At 40.9% G+C, this 24,408-nt stretch overlaps 3 protein-coding genes across 8 annotated transcripts in view; 2 read left to right on the plus strand and 1 right to left on the minus strand.

The window, feature by feature from the left end:
- The window catches only part of LOC125018799 (Kv channel-interacting protein 2-like), an 81,163-nt gene extending 67,549 nt beyond the window's left edge, over positions 1-13,614 (plus strand). For 3 of the 5 annotated variants that reach the window (XM_047603151.1, XM_047603150.1, XM_047603149.1), the window contains exons 2-8: positions 9,585-9,709; positions 9,830-9,899; positions 10,255-10,325; positions 10,522-10,629; positions 10,796-10,900; positions 11,014-11,076; positions 11,601-13,614. In XM_047603151.1, the coding sequence (XP_047459107.1) occupies positions 9,585-9,709; positions 9,830-9,899; positions 10,255-10,325; positions 10,522-10,629; positions 10,796-10,900; positions 11,014-11,076; positions 11,601-11,648 (590 nt within the window). In that variant the 3' untranslated portion in view covers positions 11,649-13,614. Of the gene's footprint in view, positions 1-5,511; positions 6,249-8,806; positions 8,906-9,584; positions 9,710-9,829; positions 9,900-10,254; positions 10,326-10,521; positions 10,630-10,795; positions 10,901-11,013; positions 11,077-11,600 lie in introns of those variants that run through there. The other 2 variants (XM_047603147.1, XM_047603148.1) reach the window with 2 other exon arrangements.
- Positions 13,615-13,644: 30 nt separating this feature from the next.
- On the minus strand, positions 13,645-18,126 carry LOC125018798 (cytochrome c oxidase assembly protein COX15 homolog). Its single transcript, XM_047603145.1, has 9 exons — positions 17,920-18,126; positions 16,665-16,855; positions 16,450-16,572; positions 16,061-16,247; positions 15,811-15,978; positions 15,603-15,684; positions 15,197-15,351; positions 15,001-15,114; positions 13,645-14,905 (listed from the first exon to the last, which is right to left on the minus strand). The coding sequence occupies exons 1-9, from the start codon at positions 17,992-17,994 to the stop codon at positions 14,774-14,776; spliced, it is 1,227 nt and encodes a 408-aa protein (XP_047459101.1). The 5' UTR covers positions 17,995-18,126; the 3' UTR covers positions 13,645-14,773.
- Positions 18,127-18,408: 282 nt separating this feature from the next.
- cutc (cutC copper transporter homolog (E. coli)) lies at positions 18,409-22,818 on the plus strand. 2 transcript variants are annotated; one of them, XM_047603931.1, is made up of 9 exons: positions 18,409-18,538; positions 18,645-18,723; positions 18,926-18,985; positions 19,074-19,283; positions 20,901-20,936; positions 21,154-21,287; positions 21,400-21,427; positions 21,508-21,613; positions 21,725-22,818. In XM_047603931.1, the coding sequence occupies exons 2-9, from the start codon at positions 18,654-18,656 to the stop codon at positions 21,834-21,836; spliced, it is 756 nt and encodes a 251-aa protein (XP_047459887.1). In that variant the 5' UTR covers positions 18,409-18,538; positions 18,645-18,653; the 3' UTR covers positions 21,837-22,818. The 2 variants fall into 2 exon arrangements, with proteins under 2 accessions (XP_047459887.1, XP_047459888.1); XM_047603932.1 differs by having other exon boundaries at positions 18,417-18,554.
- Positions 22,819-24,408: the final 1,590 nt, after the last annotated feature.

Consider the following 24,408-nt stretch of genomic DNA (forward strand, 5'->3'; position numbering starts at 1 on the left):
ACTGTTTACAGCACTGTTTAGCAAATGTGTTACATTGCACTGCCCTCTACAGGTGTGAAAGTTAATTAGTGAAAAATTTATTAATTATTTAATCCTGCAACTGTGTATTTTCTTTTCACTGTCAGCTAATGTACCTTTTTACCAAACGTTTAATCAGTTAAACTATCTTCTGTCAATTGTCTAATGGTAATTTGCATAAAAGTAAGAACTGTATGACTTTAAATCATCTGGCTGCTTAACAAAGCTGATGGTTAATAGTTTATTTGAGGGAAAACAATACCTGTATTTTCATTCTGGGTTAAAAAAATATATCATTTTAAGTAAGCGTTTTTAAAATATTCAGGAGTGGTAAATAACACAAACACTGTGGACAAGATGTTTTATTGGTATACTGTAAATTATTAAATTAAAAACAAACAACAAAAAAAATCTTATCTTATAGTCCACCAGTGTTTAAATAAAATTACATGACATTTTTTAATATTTGGTGTTAATGTATGCAAAAATGATTTTCTCGCGCCCCTCTCTTCTAACCGGGCATACTTTGTAAAGAAAACGTTTCATTAGCGGGTCTCTGTAGTTTACGCTGAAAAGACCCGTCCTCGTTAGTATGAATCTGTTTTTTGTCCCACATTGCAGTATTAAAAATATCCTCAAAAGCTAATGATCTATGCAAATGGATCTCTTATATCACTTATCTAATTGGAAACACACTAGCCAATTTTGAGCACCATTTATCAATGACCTCCTCTGTGTCTCCTTGGCTGAAGGCACACACACACACACACACACACACACACACACACACACACACACACACACACACACACACACACACCCTGCTCTCTCTTAGACATTTTAATCAGTTTTGAGAGGAATAATTGCCCAGGTAGACATCTAAATATGGAGATATTTCAATTACTTGGTGTGTCTGGCCTCGGGCAAACTATGCCTCACAGAGACTAATCAACTAAGACTGATTAACCTAACATTTTATTACTGTCTGAGTGTGAGCATGTGTGTGAGGGTGTCAACATCTTCCATGGATTAGAAATCAGGCAAGCAAATGTCTATCATCATATTAATATTATCACATCTCTTGGGATCTATGAGAGACCTCAATTGCTCATTTACCTGAGCTACATAGATACTTGATCGGGCATAACATTACAACCACTTTCCTAATACCTTGCAGGTCTCTGCCTCCAAAACAGTTGTGACTCATCAGAGAATGGAAATCTGGTCTGTTTTTTGTTTTTTTTGTCACTAAATCCTTTTTGTGTGTGTATATACCTGTGTCAGGCTGCTGCCATCAAAGAGTGTAATTGCTATGGGGTGGGGGTGTCTGGTCTGCTCCAGGTGGGTGCTACATGTCTAACACCCGCACGAATGCCAGGTCCAAACCTTTGGTCATAATGTTATGCCCGATCGGTGTGAGTAACCCAGGGTTCATCAGCGATTTCTCCCCCTCGAGGAACATCACTGCCCTTTTGAGACCTTTGAGGTGATGAGTGGACAAGGCCTCAGCTAAGAGACATCTGAGGAACTCTCCTAGAAGAAGCAGCTAATTATATCACCCAGACTCTCGGTTTCCAACTAAATGGAGCCACACTTTCATTCCGTTGGATGCAGAACGCACAGAGCTCATATCTGATTCTGCATTGAAGTGACAGCTGTCATGTGAAGACTTTGATGGTAATTCTTGCTTTTATATCCAGAGAAGCTCTCTAGTGTCCTTGATGTGGTGATTAGTAGGTCGAAAGATACGTTGATGCCATAGCATAGAGTATATAAGTATGCATATATATTACAGTATACTGAAAGTACTTACACCCATCAGGCATAACATTATGACCAAAGGTTTGGACCTGGCATTCATGTGGACGTTACTTAGACATCTATAGACCAGACCATGCACCCCCACAAATTATGTAAGTTCTGAACTATACTCAATCTTTCCATACTCATCCAGTATCACCTACCAAGTGGGGTGATACTTAGATTTTTCTCAGTCAGACATAAAAAATTACAATCTGTCACAAATGCAACTGACAGTTGGTAATTTTGACCACTTTTTGTCAGTTAGCCCCTCCGTGTCCCTGTTGTTGCGTACCTTCAATGAGACATTCAGACACATTCAGTGCATCCTTCTTCTAGACTTTTGTTGTTCACTTTTGTGGCAGATAACAAAAGCCTGAAAACAAATCCACGTTAGCTTGAAGTGCTGCTGATTTATTCAAAGTGAAGAAAGTTCACACTCTCCACGTGTAGCTTTAGAGTTTTTATTTTTAGTATTTTCCTTATCCATCTCATCCTGCAGGGCTTATTTTGGTTTGATGACAAAAACATAACTTAGCTGTTAATATCAGCGCATGGTAACAAACTACTAGCTATTATTGTTGCATTAACTGCAGATGCTAAAGTAATTCTAAACAGAAATTTATAAGCTCTGTTTGGTTTGAAACTCATAATAAATATATATGTTGGCACAAACTAGTATAATGTTAAAAGCTTAATTACTGATGCAATAATTGCAAAAAACAAAGTTAAATTTAATCTGGATGTCATGACAATGGTTTTATAACAACCTAGGTGACATCTTCTAACTTGCAAGTCATCAAGTCAAGCATTCGTGGTCATAATCAGATAACAATGAATTAAATGTATAGTATGTTACTGTTATCGGAATAGTAATCCTGGAATTACAGAGCTGTCATGTCTGAGCTAAGACGTAGAGCGGAGACCTATTTGCAATATAATGATCTCGCATTGAATATATGACAGACATCCTGATCCTATTTGTAAGAGATAATGACAGGTGGGTGTGACCGGCCTTAATCTCTCACACACACTTTCATCCTTGATCTGACTGCAGGCTGTGTTTAGACAGGCCTGATTATGTCACTTTATTTGGAATTCTTATCTGGTATATTTAATTAATTGTGTCCATGGATGCATCCAGAATAACACAATGCTTTATGTAGATTGTCTACTACCAGCGGTGATTCTCATTCAAAGACTAATTTCCTCCTTTATGTTCTTCCTGGTTATTTCACTTTGCTGTATTGGGAGCATTGAATGACTACTCATACATCTGAACATATGTGGGCCCAGTTTTTGACTTTGAATATAAGTGCTGTCTGCAGCCACATCTCCTATTGTCTTTTCGTGCAGCTGTCTCTAAGATGTGTCCTCCCGGAGGCTCAGCAGCTATACTACTGCCCTAGGTCTCCGTTTGTCTCTGAGAATGATTTATCACATGACAGACAGATCAAGCCCTCTGTAAACTTTCTGTCTCGCCCCGATTCCCTTTTGCCTTCCGCTCCCTCTCCGTTGTTCCTTTCTGTCTGGCACCGAGTCAACTGTTCACAGACACAGAGACAGACACATGTGCCTATACGTTGTGTCCAAACTGTGCTTTTTAAAGTGCCACTTATTCTTTTTATTAACACGGATTTGAGGACGGAGATGGTGCTGGTGCCACTTTATACTTCTTAAAGTCTAGACATTAATTTTAGGGCTTCAGTAATCCTATTTTTTCTCACTCCCATGACTTCCCATAAGGCTGTCCTTCCAAGAAGATTCGCCACATCATTTGTTTCAGCACGAGCTTCAAAACAACATATATTTATGCTCACTGACAAAGTCCAAAGACAGCCATCGGTTGCGGGAAGTTGTGTGAGTCCTCAGTGGGAGGAGGTCAGGGTGGTTAGATGGCTTGACAAAACATCAGACCGTGACTCACAAAACCATTACTCTCTTCCCTTACCAATGACAACATTGGTTCCTTTTAACCATGACCAAGAGCATAAATCTACGTTAACCAATTAGTTACTGTATTTAGACCCAAAACACATCCTTCCCCTCACCACTGCCAAGTAACTTTTATTCTTAGGGACCAGCAAGCCTGGTGAAAGTTAATGGAATCATTTTTATGCAAGAGTGTCCACTGGGTGTGGCTGCAGCACAACACTTTTTTTTTTTTTTTTTTAGTTCAGTGTAAAATATGACACAAAGCCACAGGACGTCACTAGGCCTTTACAGGTAACCTCAAGTTCAGAGACAATCAAGAGGACATGACATGACGTTTTCGGCAACTCATCATTTTCTTGTCCTTCACATAAATAAAGTAATCAAGGTTTCTCAAGCTTTGCAACATTTGCAAGTGAGAGTTTGTTGAACTTGGAATAAACTTAGCACTAAATCCGATGCTTCTGTTTTAAGAGAGGTCCTGTATTTGTGCATTACTTAATGCACTTTCTTCAGAAGTTAAAGGGCCTGAATCATTAACAATAAATCATCTACCTCTACTGGTATGTTCAGCCCAACTCCAAAACAAATTCATATCTCGACCAAAGTCCATCACTATAAACCAATTCTTTAAAATCCTTTTCTGTTTGTGAAATCATCTTTTTATTTGGAAAAGCAAATTTCCATCACATACTTTAATTACAGCCTCAGTCATTCAGGAACATAAAAAAAAGGATGGATGCAGAAAGTTTAAATGATTATGTCCATAGTGCCCTTTGAGGATTTTTATTATTTATTTATTTATTTATTTTTTAACAGACCATTAATCATTCCAGAAGAAACAATAGCAAAACAGAACAGAACAGTGGAGCGCACCACCTCATACAACTGAAATATCACACATACAGAGAGTGGGTTCACGCAAAGCACAAGTACAATCAAATGAAATCAGATCTGACTGGTTTTTCAACTGTGAGGGGAAAAATATATTTCTTCTCCATCACATAGATCTCATGGACAATTTCCATCCACTCATCAATGGTGGGTGGTTCTCTTTTTAATCATTTCCTCGTGACAGATTTCTTACTCGCTGCCAAATACAAAGTTTCACAATTAAACAGAATGTTTACATTAAACACATTTTTTATTTTTTTTTAAATGTTTGTCGATCTCTTCCTGGTATGGTCTTATTTCCTGGCAGTCCCCAAAAATATGACAGTGGTTGGCTCCATTGGATCCCTTTTAAAAAAAAAAAAAAAAAAAAAAATTCTTTTCACTTATTTTTTGGTTTTGTTTTTCAGTCCCAGTTCTTTAGAGATTGTGTCGGTCTGCGCCAGATGTGACAGCGATGCATCCCATTCCAACAGAAATATTCTGTATTCTGTGCTGGACTGCACAGGAAATCCATGTTATAGGCAGATTTCCCCTCCAGGCTGTGTGTTTGTGTGTACGTGTGACTGACTGCACTCGGGGGATGTTGCCACATCTGTGAGTTTGTCCACAGTAGCCGCTGGGTCAGATGCTTCGCCGCTGTGTCGTCACAGTTTTACTCTTCCCTTCTGTTAGTCTTTCTCTGCTCCTTCTCCTAGAAATTGTCCTTCAGTTTCCCCCCTACTACCTCTTCTTAATTTGTAATTTGGCCCTTCCTATTCTCCCGGTTACCATTATTTCCGTTTTCTGCCTCGCCCTCCCTTTCGGCGTCTCTCCTTGTAAATTATCCCCTAAATAATTCTTCAGATCTGTCTGGGTATGTCTCCCCCCTCTCTGTTTTCCCTCTTAACCTACAAGTAGTACTCCTCCTCCATCCTTTCCCCCGCTTCCATTTCTCATCCCCCTCCTCTTTGCTCCTTTCACTCAGTCCCATCACTGACCCAATTAAGCATGGGGAGGGACACAGCGGGAGGAGAGTGATGGAGGTAAGGCGAGGAAGAGAGGGAGGACAGGCGAAGAGTAGAGAGAGTTTGAAAGTCAGTCGCTGGAAAACAAGAGAGTGAGAAAACAATTGCTGCCAACCTGCCAGGATACACACAGTGAATTGTCCGAACTTCACCTGGAACTTAAACAACCTTTGACAGCCACAGAGGAGGTGGGGGTGGAGCGGCAAGTCGACATTCCTGCTGCCTCGCACTTAGTGCTCTCGAAGAAGAAGAAGAAGAAGAAGAAACGAGGAGAATAATAATCTGCCTCCAGTGAGTGAGGCAGGTGGGGAGCCGTGCGGAGTTAGGATGGCCGAACATCGGCATTTAGACGGAGACTGAGAGGAGAGGCTGAAGAGACGAAGGCTGCCGGCTGGAAGCTGTTGGGGAGGAACGCAGCCGTACCCCAGGGCTGGAGAAAGATTTTTGTTGACAGGGAGAGGAAGGGGGGGTAAAGGATGCATCTGTTCTCCCAAGACAAGTGGGAGGTGGAGGGGCTGCAGACTGTGGGCATCCTCCTGGTGGTCTGCAGCTCCCTCAAACTGATGCACTTTCTGGGGCTTATCGACATTTCTGTGACAGGTAAGAGAAATGGTCTGAATGCAAGTGAGACGCTGCGTGAGTCAAAATGATAAATGAGGGTGAGGGAACAGTAGGAGGCAAACACTCTGCTGGAAGCGTCTGCGTATGTATTTGTGGGTTTCTGTAGAGTTAAACATTAAGTAGTTTTGGCCTAATTCCTTCAGTGTATAGCTGTCTTGTCTATTTATGTCCTACGCGTGAACAGACACAGACGTTGCATGTCACTTTTAATGCACAAAGGTATGCTTTTTAATACGTAAGTTATTTTGCTCGTTAAGCTCGTACAGAACTCTCTAGTTTATTCTGCGTTTCTCATCCCGAATCTAATAAACCCAGAGGGGGTCCTCAGGGCTGTCTGGGCTCGGGCTCGGACGTTTCAGTTTTATATGACATTTTTGAATTAATTATATGGGGGAATAGTAAGAAGAAAAATGGGTATGACAAATCCAATCAGTCTGTTGCAGTCATATGGAACTTAACAATAGTGCCACCAGGACACACTGAGGGAGGCCTTACATTTTTTAACAGAAGCCCTGCTGCACAGCAGACTGAGAGCATGCCATTTGGAAGATTTAAGCTTCGTACCAAACAGATGGGACAAACAAGATGATGCATTCTGTGGGAAATACATCTTATTCTCTGATTGTGATTGTTCCTTTCTTTTTTTGTCTCATCGACTTCACAAGAGTGCAGACTATATAGGAGAAACGGGAGGAAATAAATGGCTTTCGGCGAAGGTCCCAGGACTGATTTGAAACCACACGTGCACATCATGAACTAACTGAACCTGCAGGATGCCTATAAGTTCTGACTGATGTGAAATGTCTGTCAGAGGCATTTCTAAAGAGTAATTCTTTCATCACTAGTTGTCAGGAGGGTTCACTGTGTCTCTGTGTCTCTGTATCTCCGACGGCAGTACGCTGTAATATGTTTACCGCCTTCACTTCAGTTGAGGGATTACAAGGTTTCTCGGCGCCTTGAGAAAATCCTCGGATCTCTTGGGTTGATGAGACATAAAGTTTCTTCAAAATGCAGCGGATATTGCCCAAAAAAGTGCTACCATCAAGCTAAAAATAGCATTTTTTTTTATTATTATTATTTCCTGAAGAGTTGTGATGGTCTGTCAGCGTACCCTGGGGGAAACTACTGCGCAATCACTGCAGGGTGTGCTGGATAATGGTGCCATGATGCTGCACAAGAAGCTGGGAAGACGGCAAAAGGAAGAACACAGTTTTTTTTTTTTTTTTTTACGTTTCTGCCTACCCGAACGAGAATGAAAAATAATCCAGTCTCATTCTCAATTTTAACTTGAGAGGTTGGAGCACAGATTGATCACATGTTACTTCGGTAGCAAAAGGCATGCAGTAACAGCACTGTAATAGATAGATAGATAGATAGATAGATAGATAGATAGATAGATAGATAGATAGATAGATAGATAGATAGATAGATAGAGTATCTATAGTAAATATGTATGAAGGTATTGTGTGCGTGTTGAACGATTCTGAGTTAGTGTATCAGTGTCTTTGCACTTCTCCCAGTGGCGTTCCTAGACTCTGAGAGGCCGCATGCTCAATCTAAGTCTCTACAAACATAATGGGCACAAGGGGCTGACGTTTGCCTGCCTGTGCACTTCTTATCCTATCTCTAACAGTATTTCTTTTTTCTTGATTGTTCAAAGTATCTGTTGTTGCTTTTTTCTTTTTTCTGCACAGCTGTTGGGCCCATGTGGGAAAATAAGTTAATTTGCTTTACCCATATGCAGACCCTGAGGCAGGAGGCAAGGCCTTTGCAAAGCAACTGAATGGATTAATGTGGTATCCGTTTGACAGCGTGCCCCGCCTGTTCTGGTTGCAAATAATACCATGTCCCTGAGGCTCCAGGGAGCAGAGAGGCAACAGGGTGACACATCACCAAGGCTAGACAGTCTGTGGGGTGGTTCTCTTGATTTTCACCCCATCATGGCGTTCATCCCTCAGACTGCTGGGGTCCTCCTAAAAGGGGTGAAGGGACTGTTACTATGGAAACTAAGAGGCAGGAGTAAGTACCTGGTTCTACGTGTGTGTGTGTGTGTGTGTCCTCAAGTATTATTAAGTTTGCTACGAGGTGAACTCATACTGGGGAAGCAGATGTGATGGGCTGTGGCTGGGGCTGTTTTTTTAGAAATTATACGTGAAGTGTGATGAACTTGTTCGAGATGATGAACCGTTTTAGACGTACTGAGCTGACACTCCACGCTGCCTCTTCCACAGCGTGGTGAATGAGCGTTGCCGTGGTACGGGAGTCAGTCTGATTAAGGAAACTGCGTGCGTCTATGGGTCAAGCTGTGCTGCCGTTGTGCAGTAATATCTACTCTCCGAAGTGGCACTCACGGTCTCCCTTCGCTAAGCCAAGTCAGCAGGCAATTACCAGTTTAACTACACCGCATGAGTGGGTTTGTCGTTGCACCTGTCCGTTGCATGTAGTGTGCACTTGGTTCCGAAGGCATGTGTGTGTGAAAACAGACGTAAATCCCACTTGTGTGTCTCTAACCCTTGTGCTATGGTTGGCGATTGCAGGTAATCCTTCCACCAGCCAAAGCAAAAAAACCATAAAGCAGCGATTCCTCAAGCTGCTGCCGTGCTGCAAGCCTACGACTACCCCCTCTATCAGTCAAAGCAAGTGCTCCTTCATTCTCTATACACCGTGTGAACATGCCTAAACACTCAGTGGACATGCAGAAATCCACAAACTCTAAATCCCTTTGGTATTGCAGCTAACGGGTCAGACCTGGTTTTTGTATTTTTGTGTATTCTGAAGCGTGTGTCGGACCCTTGGGCAATGGAACATGTGCGGATATGTGTGTGTGGCACAGACAGCAGACTCACTCGGATCAAAGTCAGGTCGTAACTAGAGCACCAATGAGATATTGATGAGGATTATCTGTCAGTCTTAACTTTTAAAACGTCTCGTTAATGACAATCCTCTTCTCACCTCCTCAGTATGGTCCTCTCCCCAGATTCTTTAGTGTGCTTGAGTTTTCAGGCTACAAAAACTCATGAACTGTATACATGTTACACTGTTTTATGTCTTTCTTTGTGGTATGAAGTCTCCTAATAGAGATGATATAAAGATGTGTGTGAACTGCAAGATCTACTAGCCTCACAATTATGATAATTATGAAAGTTGTCGTAAAGGAAAAGATTTTATTTTATTGAATGCATGCTGTGCAAGACTTAAACTGCAGGATGAGCTTTCGTAACTTCACTAAAACATCTTGACCAGGTCACAGATGGGTCGGTTGGGTGAGTGTAGTGATGATAATTGGTAACTAGCACTTGTCCTCGTCCCTTACAGACAGCGTGGAAGATGACTTTGAGTTGTCCACCGTGTGCCATCGCCCTGAAAGCATGGACAAGCTGCAGGAGCAGACTAAGTTCACCAAGAAGGAGCTGCAAGTTCTCTACAGGGGTTTCAAAAATGTAGGTCTTCCAACAGAAGACAGTGACACAGATTGGTTACTGTTGCATTATTGTCGGGATCAGCAAAAGTAGATGTACTTATGTGCTAACCAGACTTCTCAACTCACTTTTGTACCCCAGGAATGTCCGAGTGGTGTGGTGAATGAGGAGAACTTTAAGAATATTTATTCCCAGTTCTTTCCTCAAGGAGGTGAGTTCACTTAGCCTGCAGACGTCCAGCTATGCCAACATTTAAATTCACACCACCCTTATTTGCTTAAAAACTAATAACAATCGTTATAACGTAAAGATTTACAGCCCTTTTTTTTCATCTTCACAAGGAAATTAATATAATTAACTCATTAATAATCTAACGTGCTGCACTGTAGTACGAGCAAGAAATTTTTCATTTCATGATATTTAGGTTGATGAAATGTTAACCACTCGCCTCCAGTTGTAGTGAAATTATTTTTATATTTGGGCTATATTTAGATCTCTGCTAATCGTAGCTGTTCAAAGACCGCGCGTCATGTTTCGAGTGTGACTGTGAGTCTCTACCTTTGCAGATTCAAGTATGTACGCACATTTCCTGTTTGAAGCCTTCGACACTAACAAGAACGGCTCGGTTAGTTTCGAGGTGAGCTCTATTGTTACCTTCTTCTTCCATTATTATTATTTTTTAGCGATGAAAGCAAATATGCACTCCACAGCTGCATTCGTGCAGATATGTATTACCCCTTCACACCTACAGATTAGGCTGTTATAAAGATTTGCTGTGACGGGCCTTAAGCATTGCCAAAACACTACATAATAGTGTTCCTCTTCTATCGCAGGATTTTGTATTTGGTCTGTCCATCATCCTGAGAGGGACCATAAATGACCGGCTAAACTGGGCATTCAACCTCTACGACCTGAATAAAGACGGCTGCATCACCAAAGAGGTAACACACACATGCACACACTAGACCTAGGCTGCTCTGAATTACTGGCTGTAATGGCTTCCTTGATGGAGTGGCCCCAGTATTTCGGGAGATGTGAAAGCTTTGTTACTTGTTACCATGAAACTGATCCTTCCTATAATACTCTATACTGTTTCTCACCTTGAAGGAAATGCTAGACATCATGAGGTCCATCTACGACATGATGGGGAAGTACACATATCCCACGATGCAGGACGACGCCCCGAGAGAACACGTCGAGAGCTTCTTCCAGGTCAGACTTCACAGTATTTGCTTCCCCTTAACCCCTATCATGATCTGTGCATCGTTAAGTGGGTGACTTGTCCTTCGGCGAGTAAATATCTGGCTGCTGCATTCTTCTTTCAGAAAATGGACCGAAATAAAGACGGAGTGGTCACCGTGGAGGAGTTCATTGAGTCATGCAAAAAGGTACCCCCGAAAAGAGGGAAAGCAGAGGTTCAAGCCCTAAAGGAACAGTTCATCATTTTGAAAAAAAAAAAATCAAATGCTCATTTGCATCCTCACTGCATTAAGCATTTAAATAGAACCAGAAGACATTTAGCTTAATGTAGCATAAAGACTAGATGTCTGAGGAAACAGTCTGAAGAATTCCAAGAAAAAATTAAAGCAACACCTCCTGAAACCAAAAGTTATAATTTTTTATACTCTTTCCTTATTGATAAAGCAAACAAGAAACCTTTTGTCAATTAGTGTGCATTACTTGCACTGGTTTGTATATTTCTTTTAAGAGATCCAGTATAGTGGTTTCCTACTCTTTTTGCTAAGCTTAGCTCTTAGCTTAATACTTTATGGTCAGAAATAAGAGTGATGTGACAGCAAAACACTGTAAAAAGTCAAACTGTACCTTTAATCCTCACTTTCCCCCAGTGCGACTCAGGTTAAATCAGATATAACAGCACCTCCTTATCCAAACCTCTCGTCTCTCTCTCTAGGATGAAAACATCATGCAGTCCATGCAGCTGTTTGACAACGTCATCTAAGATGCCGGGGAACGAGGACACTGGCACCAGGAAAGGGAGTGTGTGTGTCTTCAGGACTGAGGAGAGAGTCGGTGGATGTGTGCGAGTATGAGTGTGTGTGTTGGGCCGTCTCCAGGCTCGCGAGGTTGCGCTTGTGTCTCTGCTGAGAGCTGTGAGTCCTGAGGCCGCAGAGAGACCCTCTCCCTCCTCCTGGACCCACAGTGGTAATTTCTCCAAGCAGCTGTGGAGTTTCCCCAACTCTGATCCTCATCATGCAGAACCTTAGTTTTTATCCCAGAGACACAGTGAAGGAAGGAGTGTGCTCACAGCCTCTGGCACACCACCACTTTTATTTATTGCTATCACTGATGGAGGAACTATCACAGCTTATACAGGTGGAACTCGGAGGGAGGAAGCTGCCCCTACACCATGATTTAGATCACTCTTTTGGATTTGTGAATCAGGTCCTGCCGCTGCGTGTTTAGGCAACACCTCCCTGGTGCGGTTAAGACAGCAGGTGCCCCGGCCACAAAAATAGAAATGAATCTATGGCCACCTGCTGGATGAGAGAGGGAAAGACACTTCCCGAAGGAGCAACTGGCAAACTGGAGAGAGAGCGATGCGGAGCTACAGATGGAGGTTCAAATGTGTTGTTTTCCATGAGGAACTGATTTCAATATCGCATGATGATGTCACTAATATCCAATTATGTATTTACAGAGATACTCCAAAGTCTGCTCGTTTGTCTGCTGTTCCTAGTCATTCACAGGTGCCTCACCCTCTACGTACGTGTGCATGTGTAACAGGAAGCGATGTCATCTATCTTACCTCTGTAAGATTCCAGTGGGACGATGCCCACCTCCATTCATGGGATTCTGGTAGAATAATTCCCGGCCTTCCAAACTATTACAGTCCTAGCGGTAGTCGTCTGTTGACTGTTGTGCATTTTCTAGTATTCCCGGTGATGTGGTATTAGGCAGTACAACGCAGTGGTTGCACTATAATTGGTTAGTTGGTTTGGCCACCCCAGTTCCTCTCAACATGGGACTGGCATGCCACCGTTGTACTAGCTTATCAATACACATTTGAGGTGAATTTCTTAGATTGCAGATTGTATTTGTGAACTTCTTGTAATCGGAAATGTCATGTGGTTGTAGCAGGTTCTACCACTTCTAAAAAAAATAGAAAAAACATATATATCTATCTATCTATCTGAAAACCCTTGTCGCTTTAAATTAGGCTGATTCAATTTCAAAGAGGCATAGAGTGTTTGTGTGTATCGTCAGTGAGAAACATGATTTTTTGTTTTAAGAGCATCTTTCTTCATGCCCCCACATTAATTCTATTTTCTCCCTCTCTCTAAAACACCAAAGAGAAGATATGAAGAGGTATACACAGTGACTCTAAGTTAAGACATACAGCCCACCAGTGGGTGGAGAGAGGGGGAGATACTGTGTAGTGAGTTGGACAAGGGGCAATCAGAGATTAAAGGATGTACTCGGTCTGGACAGAAGCATAATTTTTGATTTCTTGACCCCACACATTAGGCTCTGGTGATGAATTTCTTTTCGTATTTATTTTATTTTTTAAATTCCGCAATCAAATCGTGTGTAGTGCAGAAGGACTAACAAGGAATAGCAATAATGTTCTCGACCACAGTACCTTTCCAGTCACCCGACCTCTCAGAGCACAGGATAAGGGGCACTACCACCCTGATGAAAATATGCACTTCCCACCCTGCAATTTTATTTCTTTCTACTTTCTGGGAAAAGGTGTTTGGGCTCTGATTGTTCCTTCCAACATATTCAAGTTATTTTCCCCTGAACCAAGAGTAAAACCTGTCTATACCCGCATGTACTGTGTCTAGAGCAATGAACGTACTAACCCGTTGTACTGACTGTCTAGTAAACTAGCCTCAACCGGTTGCATTATTCAAAATGTGTATATTTTGTACAGAGATAATAAAAATCACAGTTACTATGCAAAACGGACTGGAGCTTGAATTTTGAAGACATTATAAGTACATTAAGTGGCTTTAATAAAATAAGAGTCCTTTCAGCAAGTACAAAGTAACAATCAATATATTTTTACATCATAATGTCAAAGGTTCATAATTTAAATATACATAATTATACAAACAACAACAGGAGCTTCAAATTGCAGACAGTTTGTGTCCTGATACGAGGCAACAGGTGACAATTTTAATTTTCATTTCCCGTTAGAACTGTAACAAAATATTACAATCCACATATGCACTCCAATGTAAACCAAATATATAATCTTCACTGGAAGTCCTGGTTCTTCTTCGTTAAATCCAGACAGAAACTGGAAATTTGCTTATCACTGCAGGCCTTTGTGTATTTCCAAAACAGAATTCAGTCAGCCCGTATTAAACTGCATCCTGAGTGATCTGATCACAAGTGGCCATCTTAATGTACAGGTGTGAACACGCTCAAGATGAATTAAAGACACATTTGAGATCCAATCACTCAGATCACATCTAGAGGTGGTTGGAGCAACTGACTCAACTGACGTTTCTTTGTGGAAACGAGTTTTGCCTCTTTCATTCAAACAAAAAAAACAAAAACAAAAAAGTAATGGGCACTATAGTGTTATTTGTTCGTTAATAGGGACAGCCTATTAATATCATTTGTCCCTTTAGCTGTCAACTGTATAAATAAATAAATGCACTGATGCATTTTTTAATATAGCAACTGTTGACAAAATATTCATCCGAGCCCCAAATGATTTTATTTGGATGTAGATCTGCGATTAGATCTCAGGTGCATGTGAAGATGCAGTCAAACACAAAGTCTGAACATGTGTACTTAAAGCTGGCCACTTGCAATCTGATCACTCAGTACTTGTGTTAATACCAGGTCTAAGCTTGACCTTGTTGTATTTCCACTATTTATTCATTTGATTCCTGACTGAATTTTCAAACCAAAGACACATAACATTCCTGCTTGTAATGACAGTATCGTGGAATGATTCCTTGTCACTTCAAGAGGATTACTTTGCAATGAAATAGGACCAGCACTCCGGCAGTGAAAGAAAAGTTCAAAGTTTAAATTAAAAATGCCTCGTGACACTGCTGACGCTTGCTCTGCAGCTGCAAGAGATTTTGTGCAAAGAGAACCAGAAATTTACTTGGGAATTTTGCGAAGTTCTGCCAGGACCCAAATGGCCAGAGAGAGAAGAGCCACAGAGCCAGACTGGTGAGTCGCTGCCAGTGGAGTGGGAACGTACAGTAACAGGGTGCTGATACCGAGGGCAACCTGGTGAGCACAAGGAGTTACAGTTTCAGTTAGTGTACACTGACAGGTACTGGACAAGTGTGAATACACATTCCTGTGTCTAACTGGCAGCCCACCTGTCCATAGGCCATTGCGGTGAGTAGGCTGATGGCAATCTTAGCCCTCCTGGGAAGCACCATTCTCCTTGAGAACATATAGAGGCCTGTAATTGCAGCCAGGGAAGAGATGGCCTAAAAAAGGAAAAGACAAACAAACATGGTCAAATTTAAATTTCAGTATTTTCATTTAAATTTAAATACGAGTAGGACATACCAAAATTCTGTGGTCAAACTGAACAGTTGTGGGATTTTCAAAGAAGTTCTTGAGGGCGGGAGAGAAGGCGAGAAGATCATCAGGAATCCATCTCTCTCCCATCTTGGGGAAGGAGTTATACACCAACCCAGCATCCAAACCAGCAACAAACGCGCCTGTATCAAAAAAAATTGCACAATCCTTACTGTCTAATGTCTACTGCCTGTGCTACCTTGTGGTAATTCCCATTAATTGTGTCAGTGGACTATTTATGCAGACAGTTTGCAAAAAAAAAGCTGGGGAACCCCACTCTACCTTGAAATATGAAAACTTGAGCTAAGGATTTCTGTCTCCAAAGACATTTGAAGCTAAATACAGATTTCGTGAGCTGTTAGTGGCATTCTATTCACAGAGGATCAAACGGTACCTGAAAGAGCAGTAAGGAAGACTAGTCCTCCAGTACCCTTGGCAAATCTCCTGAGCTGCATGATACGCTTGGTGTCTGCAATCTGTAAAAGAAGAGCCATCATAACTTATAACATAAGGCTTAGAAGTAGTGAACTGTGTCACATCTGTTAATAAAGTTAAAACTGTAACACTTTACATGAAGTCAGAAAGAGAAACTGCCTCTGTACCTTTTCTGCTGGCAGCAGCATAGTAAGCCCCGTCCAGAGACTGGCGCAGTAGAGCAACAAGGCCGAGCCAAGGTGAGCACTCAGACGATACTGACTGACCCGAGGGACGTCATAAGACTCAGGCTTCTCCTCCAGCCCGCTTTTTACCATGTACCATCCCAGAAGGCCCTGAGGACACACACAAGGATCAGGTGGCGTTTGTACAACTTGAACTCAAGCAAATTAAATAATGCACTGAACTGAGTCTAACCTGGAAGAAGACAAAGCCGCAGAGCCCCAGCACTTTTCCCTTCATCGAGCGTGTGAAGTACCCTTTCCTCCAGAAGTAAACAGTCGGGAGGATGTACGCCAGTCCCACCAGCCTACCCCACATACGATGCCCCCACTCCATGTAGAAGATGAACTTGAACTCCGGGAGAGTCATGTTGTGATTCATTCTGTGAAAACATAACGAGACCAGGTAAATAATCTTTAAACTGAATAAGCATCACACACACAAGAGGATCATGTCAGTTATGTAACTGCAAAAGCTGAGTTGTAGGTTTTTTTTTTTGTATTAAATGAAAAGTGATAGCAAAGTTACTACTACTCAAAACAGAAAAGGCGTGTGTTTTGATAACAGAAAAGAAGGGCACTTACATTTTGAATTCGGGGAATTGCTGGTACTTGGAAAACTCAGCTTCCCATTCTTCCTGTGTCTGAGGTGGCTTCATCTCTCTGACCAGATGCCAGTCAACCATGGAGAGCCCAGATTCTGTTAGCCTGATCGGAACAAATACATACATAAGGTAAGCATCCTGACACACCACATCAACATAAAGGGGGAGGAATATGACATACAAAGACACTCATACCTTGTGACACCACCCAAAACGACGGCCCCGACCACCAGCCCACTGCAACCGAGCAACCATCGACCCACGATGCGATTTGTGGCTGCGTTGGGGACAGTGACCGCTGCTGCAGGAGAGGAGTTGGCTCCTGCTTCCGCTACGATGGTGCTCTGACCTCTCTTGACGAGCCACTGTCGTAGCTGTGGACTCCTCTGAGGTTGTAGGTAAAGGAGAACAGTTTTAAACAATGCTCGACAACACAATTGTGTTTAACTGCACTGCAATACTGATAAACTCCAAGAACAATCGCATAGAAATAACCCCTCACACACACAAACAGACTCTCTAAGGCTCATGCGTTACATTAACACAAATGGTTTGTTACTGCAGATTTTTATATTTACACTCTTATTAATGTACTTTGACTTGATATACCTTGTTGACAACACACATATTTGCAAAAATAAAAATACGATATAGAGACTGGTTCAGAGCTAATCTTGCTCTGGACCATTCATCTGACATAAGTGAAAGACAAAAAAATGCCAGATCTGGTGGTAACACTACACATTCTGTTCAAAACTGTTTCGTGTGTTACAGATGGTAACTCACAGAAATATCAGAAGGAAGATGTAAGTCAGGGGGTTTCTTTATCAACACTTTTGATAAAGTTAACATATTCTCCAATCATATTCTAATACAATGATAAGTATGACCTACTAATGCTGGTGCACATGAAGGGTTGAACATTTGTAAATATTTTGGTTGGGACCAGTGCAGACAATGAACTAGCTTTCGCAGCAAATATTTTGCCCAGTCAGATTGGAGAAAACACAGCTCCATCGACTGTCCCAGTAAAATGTTGTGAACAAAAGCAACAACTCGCGTTAAATTATAAATACAATCTAATGACATTTAATAATAAATAAAATATCCATAATCAGTGCTTGATTATTAATAATTGCGCGACACGTGTTCTTTCATAAATGTTCCAGTGTCTTGGTGGTAATTTGATAGCTAATGCTACACTTGGATAACAGGAGGTCGGTGATGTAATTTGGCTGTTACGTGCTTACGTGACTGATGCTCAGTACAGCCACACCGCTAATTTTATCTCCTAAAACTGAAATAAAAACAGAGCAAATGAACAAGCGTGGGCTGCGTGATGGTGCATCTGACATATTATATGATCATAATGATATAATATGTGTGTGTATGTGTGTGACCTTTTCCATGCGTGTGAAGCTAGTTAGTGGCTAAAGCTAACTTTACTCACAACGGTGTGTTGGTAGCTCTTTCCAGCGCTTCTGCAGCCGCAAAAAACTGTTGTCCGCAACGAGGAGAGCAACATCTTTATGCCGTGGTGTCCGCCGGGTCTAAGGTAATCCTGGGGTGTTGCACTAAAGGATGGGACTCGGCTATTTTGAAGCTGTCACTCGGCTGCTTTCTCCAAGTCTCCGGCACACGGTTCAACTTTAACCTCCTGACGTCACAAGAACTGACGCGAAAGTGTATATATTTTTTTCTTTTATAAAAAAAATATATATATATATTTATTTGCTAAATAAAAATAGAAACAATAGAAACAATTAAGGAATATCGGCATATTATTTATTATTTCCAAAACTGTACTTTTGGTAGCGTTTTGAATATTTAGCGCCTGATTTGTGTTTTAGCGTGTCCCGCATGGGCGGTGCCTGCCAGTACAGCGGCGCAATCATTAACCGCCCTCCCTCGCCTTAGCACGTATTTTAAATTCAACAACCCGGAAACCGACGGTCCACCCTGGCGACGGCCTGCGGTCACATCTTGTAACACAGAACATGTAGTGATTTTATATCACCTCCAAATCTACTGACAAACCCCCATGAATCAATAGGAAGTGGATTTGACAGGTACCTGTGGTAGCAGGTAGCTAAATGCGTTTGGACGCGAAACTTGCTAACAAGTTTGATCTCCTCTTTGAGCCTGTTTGTTTTCTCTTTCTGTCTCTGTGTTCAGACTGTCACCATGGCAGATGGCTTTTTAATGGAGGTGTGTGTGGACTCCGTGGAGTCTGCTGTCAATGCTGAACGAGGAGGTCAGTAAAGCGTGGTAAACAAGACTCCTTGCTTGCTTAAATAAGCTCAGTTTGACAGCATTTAAGTGCACACTGAGCACTCTATACTCTAAATGTACTTAAACACCGGTCTGCTAAGTGTTTATATAAAACTAGCATGCAGTGTTATTACTCAGAGGCTGCAGGCAAATGCATAGGTGTGTGTTGTTGTCTCTCCTGACAGGTGCAGGTCGACTTGAGCTATGTTCCAGTCTTCTGGAGGGAGGGCTCACTCCTAGTCTGGGTGAGCACAGCCATGTGTTGATCTCCAGCAGAAGCCCTCACACAGAGCAGACGTCCACATAATCCCACTCTTATTTGTTGTACTGCAGGTCTGCTACACGTCGTGAAGCAGTATGTCAAAAGCCCGGTCTATGTGATGATACGACCCCGCGGGGGCGACTTCCTGTATTCTGACCAGGAAGTGGAGGTGATGAGGAAGGACGTAGAGCTAATGAAGAGCCAAGGAGCTGATGGACTTGTGCTGGGAGCCCTGACAGAGGATGGACGGGTGGACACAGAGCTCTGCATGGAGTTACTGGGTCTGTATACTCGATCTGATCTGTGTAGACTTACAAGATACTAAACGACTCAAAATAAAATGTTCTTCATGAAATACAGTTCCACAAAATGATAAGGAAACATTTAAAAGGATCCAATGTAATGTCCATAGTAAAAATGTCCTTTATTTATGCACTACATATCTTATAACCTCTAAAAAAATTATGCATGTGGCAGAAAAGCTTAACCTCACCATCACAAAGGTGAAAAAACACTTGGACTCCCTGAACTGTACTCTGTGCAAGAACGTTCTTAGTCTATGCTTTAATTTGAGTTGGATTGTATTTCTGTCGAAATATGGGAGGAGGGCTTTTTGACACACAGCACCCAAATTGCTTCCAGTATTAATGAGACACTTGGCTATTAAACGTTTCTTGGGCGGCTGTTTACCATTTCAGCAATAGCTCATGCACAAAGGAGTGAATTGCCAGTTGGGAAGAAAATCTACCAGAAAATATATGAATAGCTGTTGGACGGGCAAAATTAACAATTGGGTACATTTAAAAAAAAAAAAAAAAAAAGAAAAAGAAAGAATAAATTGCACACAGGGGAAACTAGCAAATGAAAAACAACTGATAGACTGAGGGGTGTGAGTTTTGTGGATGACAGGAGCATAATTTACCTGGTGGACGAAAACCTTTTCATTAGTGCAGAGCAGCTGAACAGTCTCCTGTCTTATTTTTTAGGTATATGTTCATGAGCAGTGCACCAAAAGATCCAAGCTGATTTTGATTAGGCACAAAATCAGACAGACTTAGTCATACAACAGGAAACCAGGAGCGGTCTGGAAAATGGTTCTGCAGATTGATCAGCCTCTAGCAAAGATTCACTTGACAAAAACCTAGTTTTTATTTAAAGGATTTGTCCTAACATATCTGTTGATTTCATTTTAGTTAAATATATCTTTTTAATTAATTTTGAACATGTGCAGTTTGCACATAAGTCTGTTCTATAATGATGTAAATCAACCATAATGAAAGAAAGGAACAGTACCCAAAGACCTACTCTATGCATTCTTGCAAAACAGTATATAATGAACACATTTTCAGTAGCAGTATTTGATTCATTGCATTTGTCATCTCCCGTTGTTTCACAATGAATTCAAACTTTGGTTGACTGTTTTTCAAAGATAAAACTATAGAGAAAGAAAGACAAATATTGTAGCGCCGGCAATTGAAATTTTCTTGTTTCATCTCGTGTCCCATCTGTCTCCTTCAAAGTGACACCCTAGGAGCACACTCCTTCTGCAGCACAAAATAAACTGAGAATTGATTTTTGCATACATTATATATTATCTTAACATGTGTAGCCTTATAAATGCTATTGTAAAGTACATTTTACTAAAGGCTTAATGCAAGACTTCCAGAGTGGCTTCTGTATATGGACACCTTGATATTGCTCCTGATTGTGTGACTAACATTTGGACTTCTTATATAAAAACACGTGGCACTGAACAAACAGCTGACCATTGTGCTCACAGCCTCAAAGAGAGAAAGAGAATCAAATGTTTTACACTCACTTTGAAACTGTGCAATTCTCTTTGACATTTTGCAAGTTCTCATTTCTGTTTTTTTTTTTTTTTCCTTTTTTCTCACCAGCTGCTGCTCGTCCTTTGCCCGTCACCTTCCACCGAGGTAAAATTTTTTTTTCCCTCAAATCCATTGTGAACGTCTGAAGTTCTTTGCAACTGCCAGCAATCACACTTAAAAAATGATCACAGATCCTCAATGGAATAATAAAAGCCTGATTACGGCTTTCCTCTAAGTGTAGTGCCTAAAAGGTGTGGAGAGGCTTCATGATATTTTAATGAGTCTGAGCTCCTGTTATGACATTTTATTATTCTCTCTGCAGCTTTTGACATGGTTCATGATCCGGCGGTAGCTCTGGAGGCTTTGATATCATTAGGGTTCCAGCGAGTGTTGACGAGTGGCTGTGACAGCTCTGCTTTGGAGGGACTGCCTCTCATTAAACGGCTCATTGAACAAGTTTGTATTAACTTTTTTTTTTATGTATAGATGTTTGAATTCAGACATATGAAAATGGCTAGGCCTTTGTTGGGGAGAACTTGGCGTAACTGTCCTAATTTCCAATTGACAGGCTAAGGGGAGAATTATCATAATGCCAGGTTAGTGTTCTCACTTTCTCATCTCTTTGTTGCTTACATTAACATTATATAGAGTTTTAATTATTTGTATTTATTGACAGGAGGGGGTATCACAGAAAGGAACCTGCAGAGAATATTGGAGGGCTCGGGGGCTCAAGAGTTTCACTGCTCCGCCCGCTCCAGTAAGGATTCCGCCATGAAGTTCAGGTTCGTTGAACTCCTGCAAATCATTTAATCGTCAAGCTTGGACACAGGAGGAGATGTGAAACCTGCAGTGATACACAGTTACAATCTGTCCAACAATGTTTTCATGTGCAGAAACACCTGCGTGACGATGGGGGCTTCGTTCACAGCGCCCGAGTACGGCCTGAAGGTGGCAGATGTGAGCAAAGTCCGGACTCTGAATGCCATAGCCAAAAATACCTTGTGATCTGGAGTTTGGCAATCACGACAAACAAATTACCTCAGAAGTGATCATTTATTTTCGTAGGTACAAGTCCAATCGCTCATAATGGGTAGATTTATTTCTTTTTCCAAATAAAATCACTAATTACAAACGTTTAGCGATGTTGGAGCTCAGGAACCCTGCAACCCCCGTATGTCACAGAGCAGAGAGCTGTGAATAATTTACATGGATTTTTTTTTTTAAACTTGTATGTGCGTATGGGGACACCATTGTGCCGATATTATTTTCAGAGTTGTGAATCCCAATGTGGGTTTAATTTGTGAATGCCAAAGTATCCTGAGTTGAATGTGTGTAGAGATTTGCACAGTTTTCCAACATGTAAACTAACCTGTAAAAAATCTGTGAGTCTGAGCTCAAGGCAAAAAAAATAAAAAATTATATGCTGACAGATGCTCACATGCAGTTCTGAGGCACAGAGGGAGTGAAGCAGAAGTTTGGTGTGAAAAACAACAAACCGTAGGGTTCTAGCTCTAGGGTAGGGAAGTTTTCAGTTTTTCTGGTTCTCGAAGCTCAGCACTTAGTTTTCAGTCACGATAAAAGAGCATTTGTTTTAACTTTTTTTTGAGCATTTAAAGATACATGTCTGGAATTCACACCTCGGGACACGGTTTGACAGCTTTTACATATGTTTGGAAATAACATTTCCCCCAATACCACATCTGTATTTCTGGCCTTAGAAATACTGTTACACAGCACACAACAGATTTGCCAAATTTGTTTCCTTAGCTCAAAACAAACAAATTCTCTCAGCTGTTGATTTTAGAACCGCATGTCATACTGTTTACTTATATGACGTATTTGCAGACGCCCCCATTCACAAGAAAGATAACGCAAAGGTTGAGGGATCCTGTGCTTTTTTCTTTTGTCTGTGCAAAGACAGAAAAGTTGTAACTTGATTAATTTTGTTCATAATGTAATAAAGTCCAGAAATTATAACTCTTCCACATATATGGTTTAACTGTTGTACGTGCAAATACGTAGGCTTCATTCACACTTTAGTGAGTGTGACGCTGATGATGGATGAGGAATCTTAGGGCTGCATTGATTTTTTTCAAACAGACATTTCAATTTGTATTCAGACCTGATCCCACAAAAGCACAAGTCATACACAACCGTATTTAATTGTCAATGAACCTGATATGTCATTCAGTATTCAACAGTCGACCCGTCTGAGACCTAACGTAAAGTTTATTGATGTTATCTGACCGTTAAAAGCTTTGTCAGCGCCATAGGCTGTGTCATTATGAGGCATTAAAACCACGTGCTATGAACTTCAGTGAGTCAGCTGGATGACTACGGAAAACACAGAACCACCACGAAATAGTCAAGTTGATGTTAACCAGTTAAAATAATGACCTAATTCTAAGGAGAGTTTCTCATCATTGCTCATAGCATTCTGTTGTATCAGGTACTTTATTTATGTTTCTATTAGTGAAGTGCCCTTAATAGGATTTATCTTGGTTTCATTACATTAAAAATCGCTTTTTTTTTTTTTTTATTTGCGTTAACTTAGCCGGTAAACTGTGGTGTGTCTTTAAAATATAGTAGGCAGATAGAGCACATTTCAGCAGATGCTCATGTACTACTACGCAGAGACAAGTTTCCGATTAAAAGACTGTATAATGTTATCAGACAGATTTGTATCACACACTGTTGGTTTCCAGTTGTTGTTAGAGCAGCAGCTAATCATCATTTTCTGAAGGAGTGGCCCACTGCCAACAAAATGTTAAAATTCAGCTCATTACTTTATGATTATAAGTCAAAAGTCAAGGAGTAGTTGTCCGGTTTCAATTAGTTTCTTTTTAAATGTTAATTCTTAATTCACGTAACTCAATCGTTATTTTCTTGCTCAACTTATCTTTCACTTTCACAACCTTTTTTTAAATCACTTTTTAGTCACATGTTTAAATGTGAGATCTCATGTTTCGTTTGGTGCTATTTTTATCACGTTAAAGAAATAAAGAAATAGCCCTATTTATCTTTTTCTGCCTTACCAGATTTATAACTGTTATTTATATGAGCCCTTCTCCAAACCACTGCCTATTGCATAACAATCAGATATACTGATATGAAACTAATAATAAATACTGATCATGCTGACTATTGTGCATGATATAAAGCCACCCTCTTTGATTAAGTAATAGATGTCTTCATGTGTCACATTCCTGGCCTTTACACACACTGACTCCACCAAATTACGACCATGTTGTGTTACGAAGCATGTAATGATTAACCACCGTCCCATTCTGTAATCTGTTTTACAACCATCCCAGTCAGTGAAAGACTTTTCACATACATGATCTAATGCCAATAAAACTCATATTTGGAAGTCAATCATTTCTCTGCCAAGGGCACAATGCTGAGTTTACAAAGTTAACTATCAGCTGTAGTGATTGGTTACAAATTAGTTCACAGTTGAAAGATGCTGCTGTGCTTAAGACGCTAAGTAACATGAACATTTGGATAATAACTTTAGCAAAACAATTCTGTTGATTCATTTTTCAATTCAATATTAAAACCACTGACAGGAGACGTG

This window comes from Mugil cephalus, chromosome 13 (assembly GCF_022458985.1).
Source record: "Mugil cephalus isolate CIBA_MC_2020 chromosome 13, CIBA_Mcephalus_1.1, whole genome shotgun sequence".
In the NCBI taxonomy this organism is placed as follows: domain Eukaryota; kingdom Metazoa; phylum Chordata; class Actinopteri; order Mugiliformes; family Mugilidae; genus Mugil; species Mugil cephalus.

Coding starts and splice junctions, on each gene's coding strand:
- LOC125018798 (XM_047603145.1), bottom strand. CDS start 17,994: ATGTTGCTCTCCTCGTTGCGGACAACAGTTTTTTGCGGCTGCAGAAGC. Junction 16,573..16,664: donor GTTTTGGGTGGTGTCACAAG/GTATGAGTGTCT, acceptor TGTTCCGATCAG/GCTAACAGAATCTGGGCTCT. Junction 16,248..16,449: donor CAATTCCCCGAATTCAAAAT/GTAAGTGCCCTT, acceptor ATGTTTTCACAG/AATGAATCACAACATGACTC.
- cutc (XM_047603931.1), top strand. CDS start 18,654: ATGGCAGATGGCTTTTTAATGGAGGTGTGTGTGGACTCCGTGGAGTCT. Junction 21,288..21,399: donor TTAAACGGCTCATTGAACAA/GTTTGTATTAAC, acceptor TCCAATTGACAG/GCTAAGGGGAGAATTATCAT. Junction 21,428..21,507: donor GAGAATTATCATAATGCCAG/GTTAGTGTTCTC, acceptor ATTTATTGACAG/GAGGGGGTATCACAGAAAGG.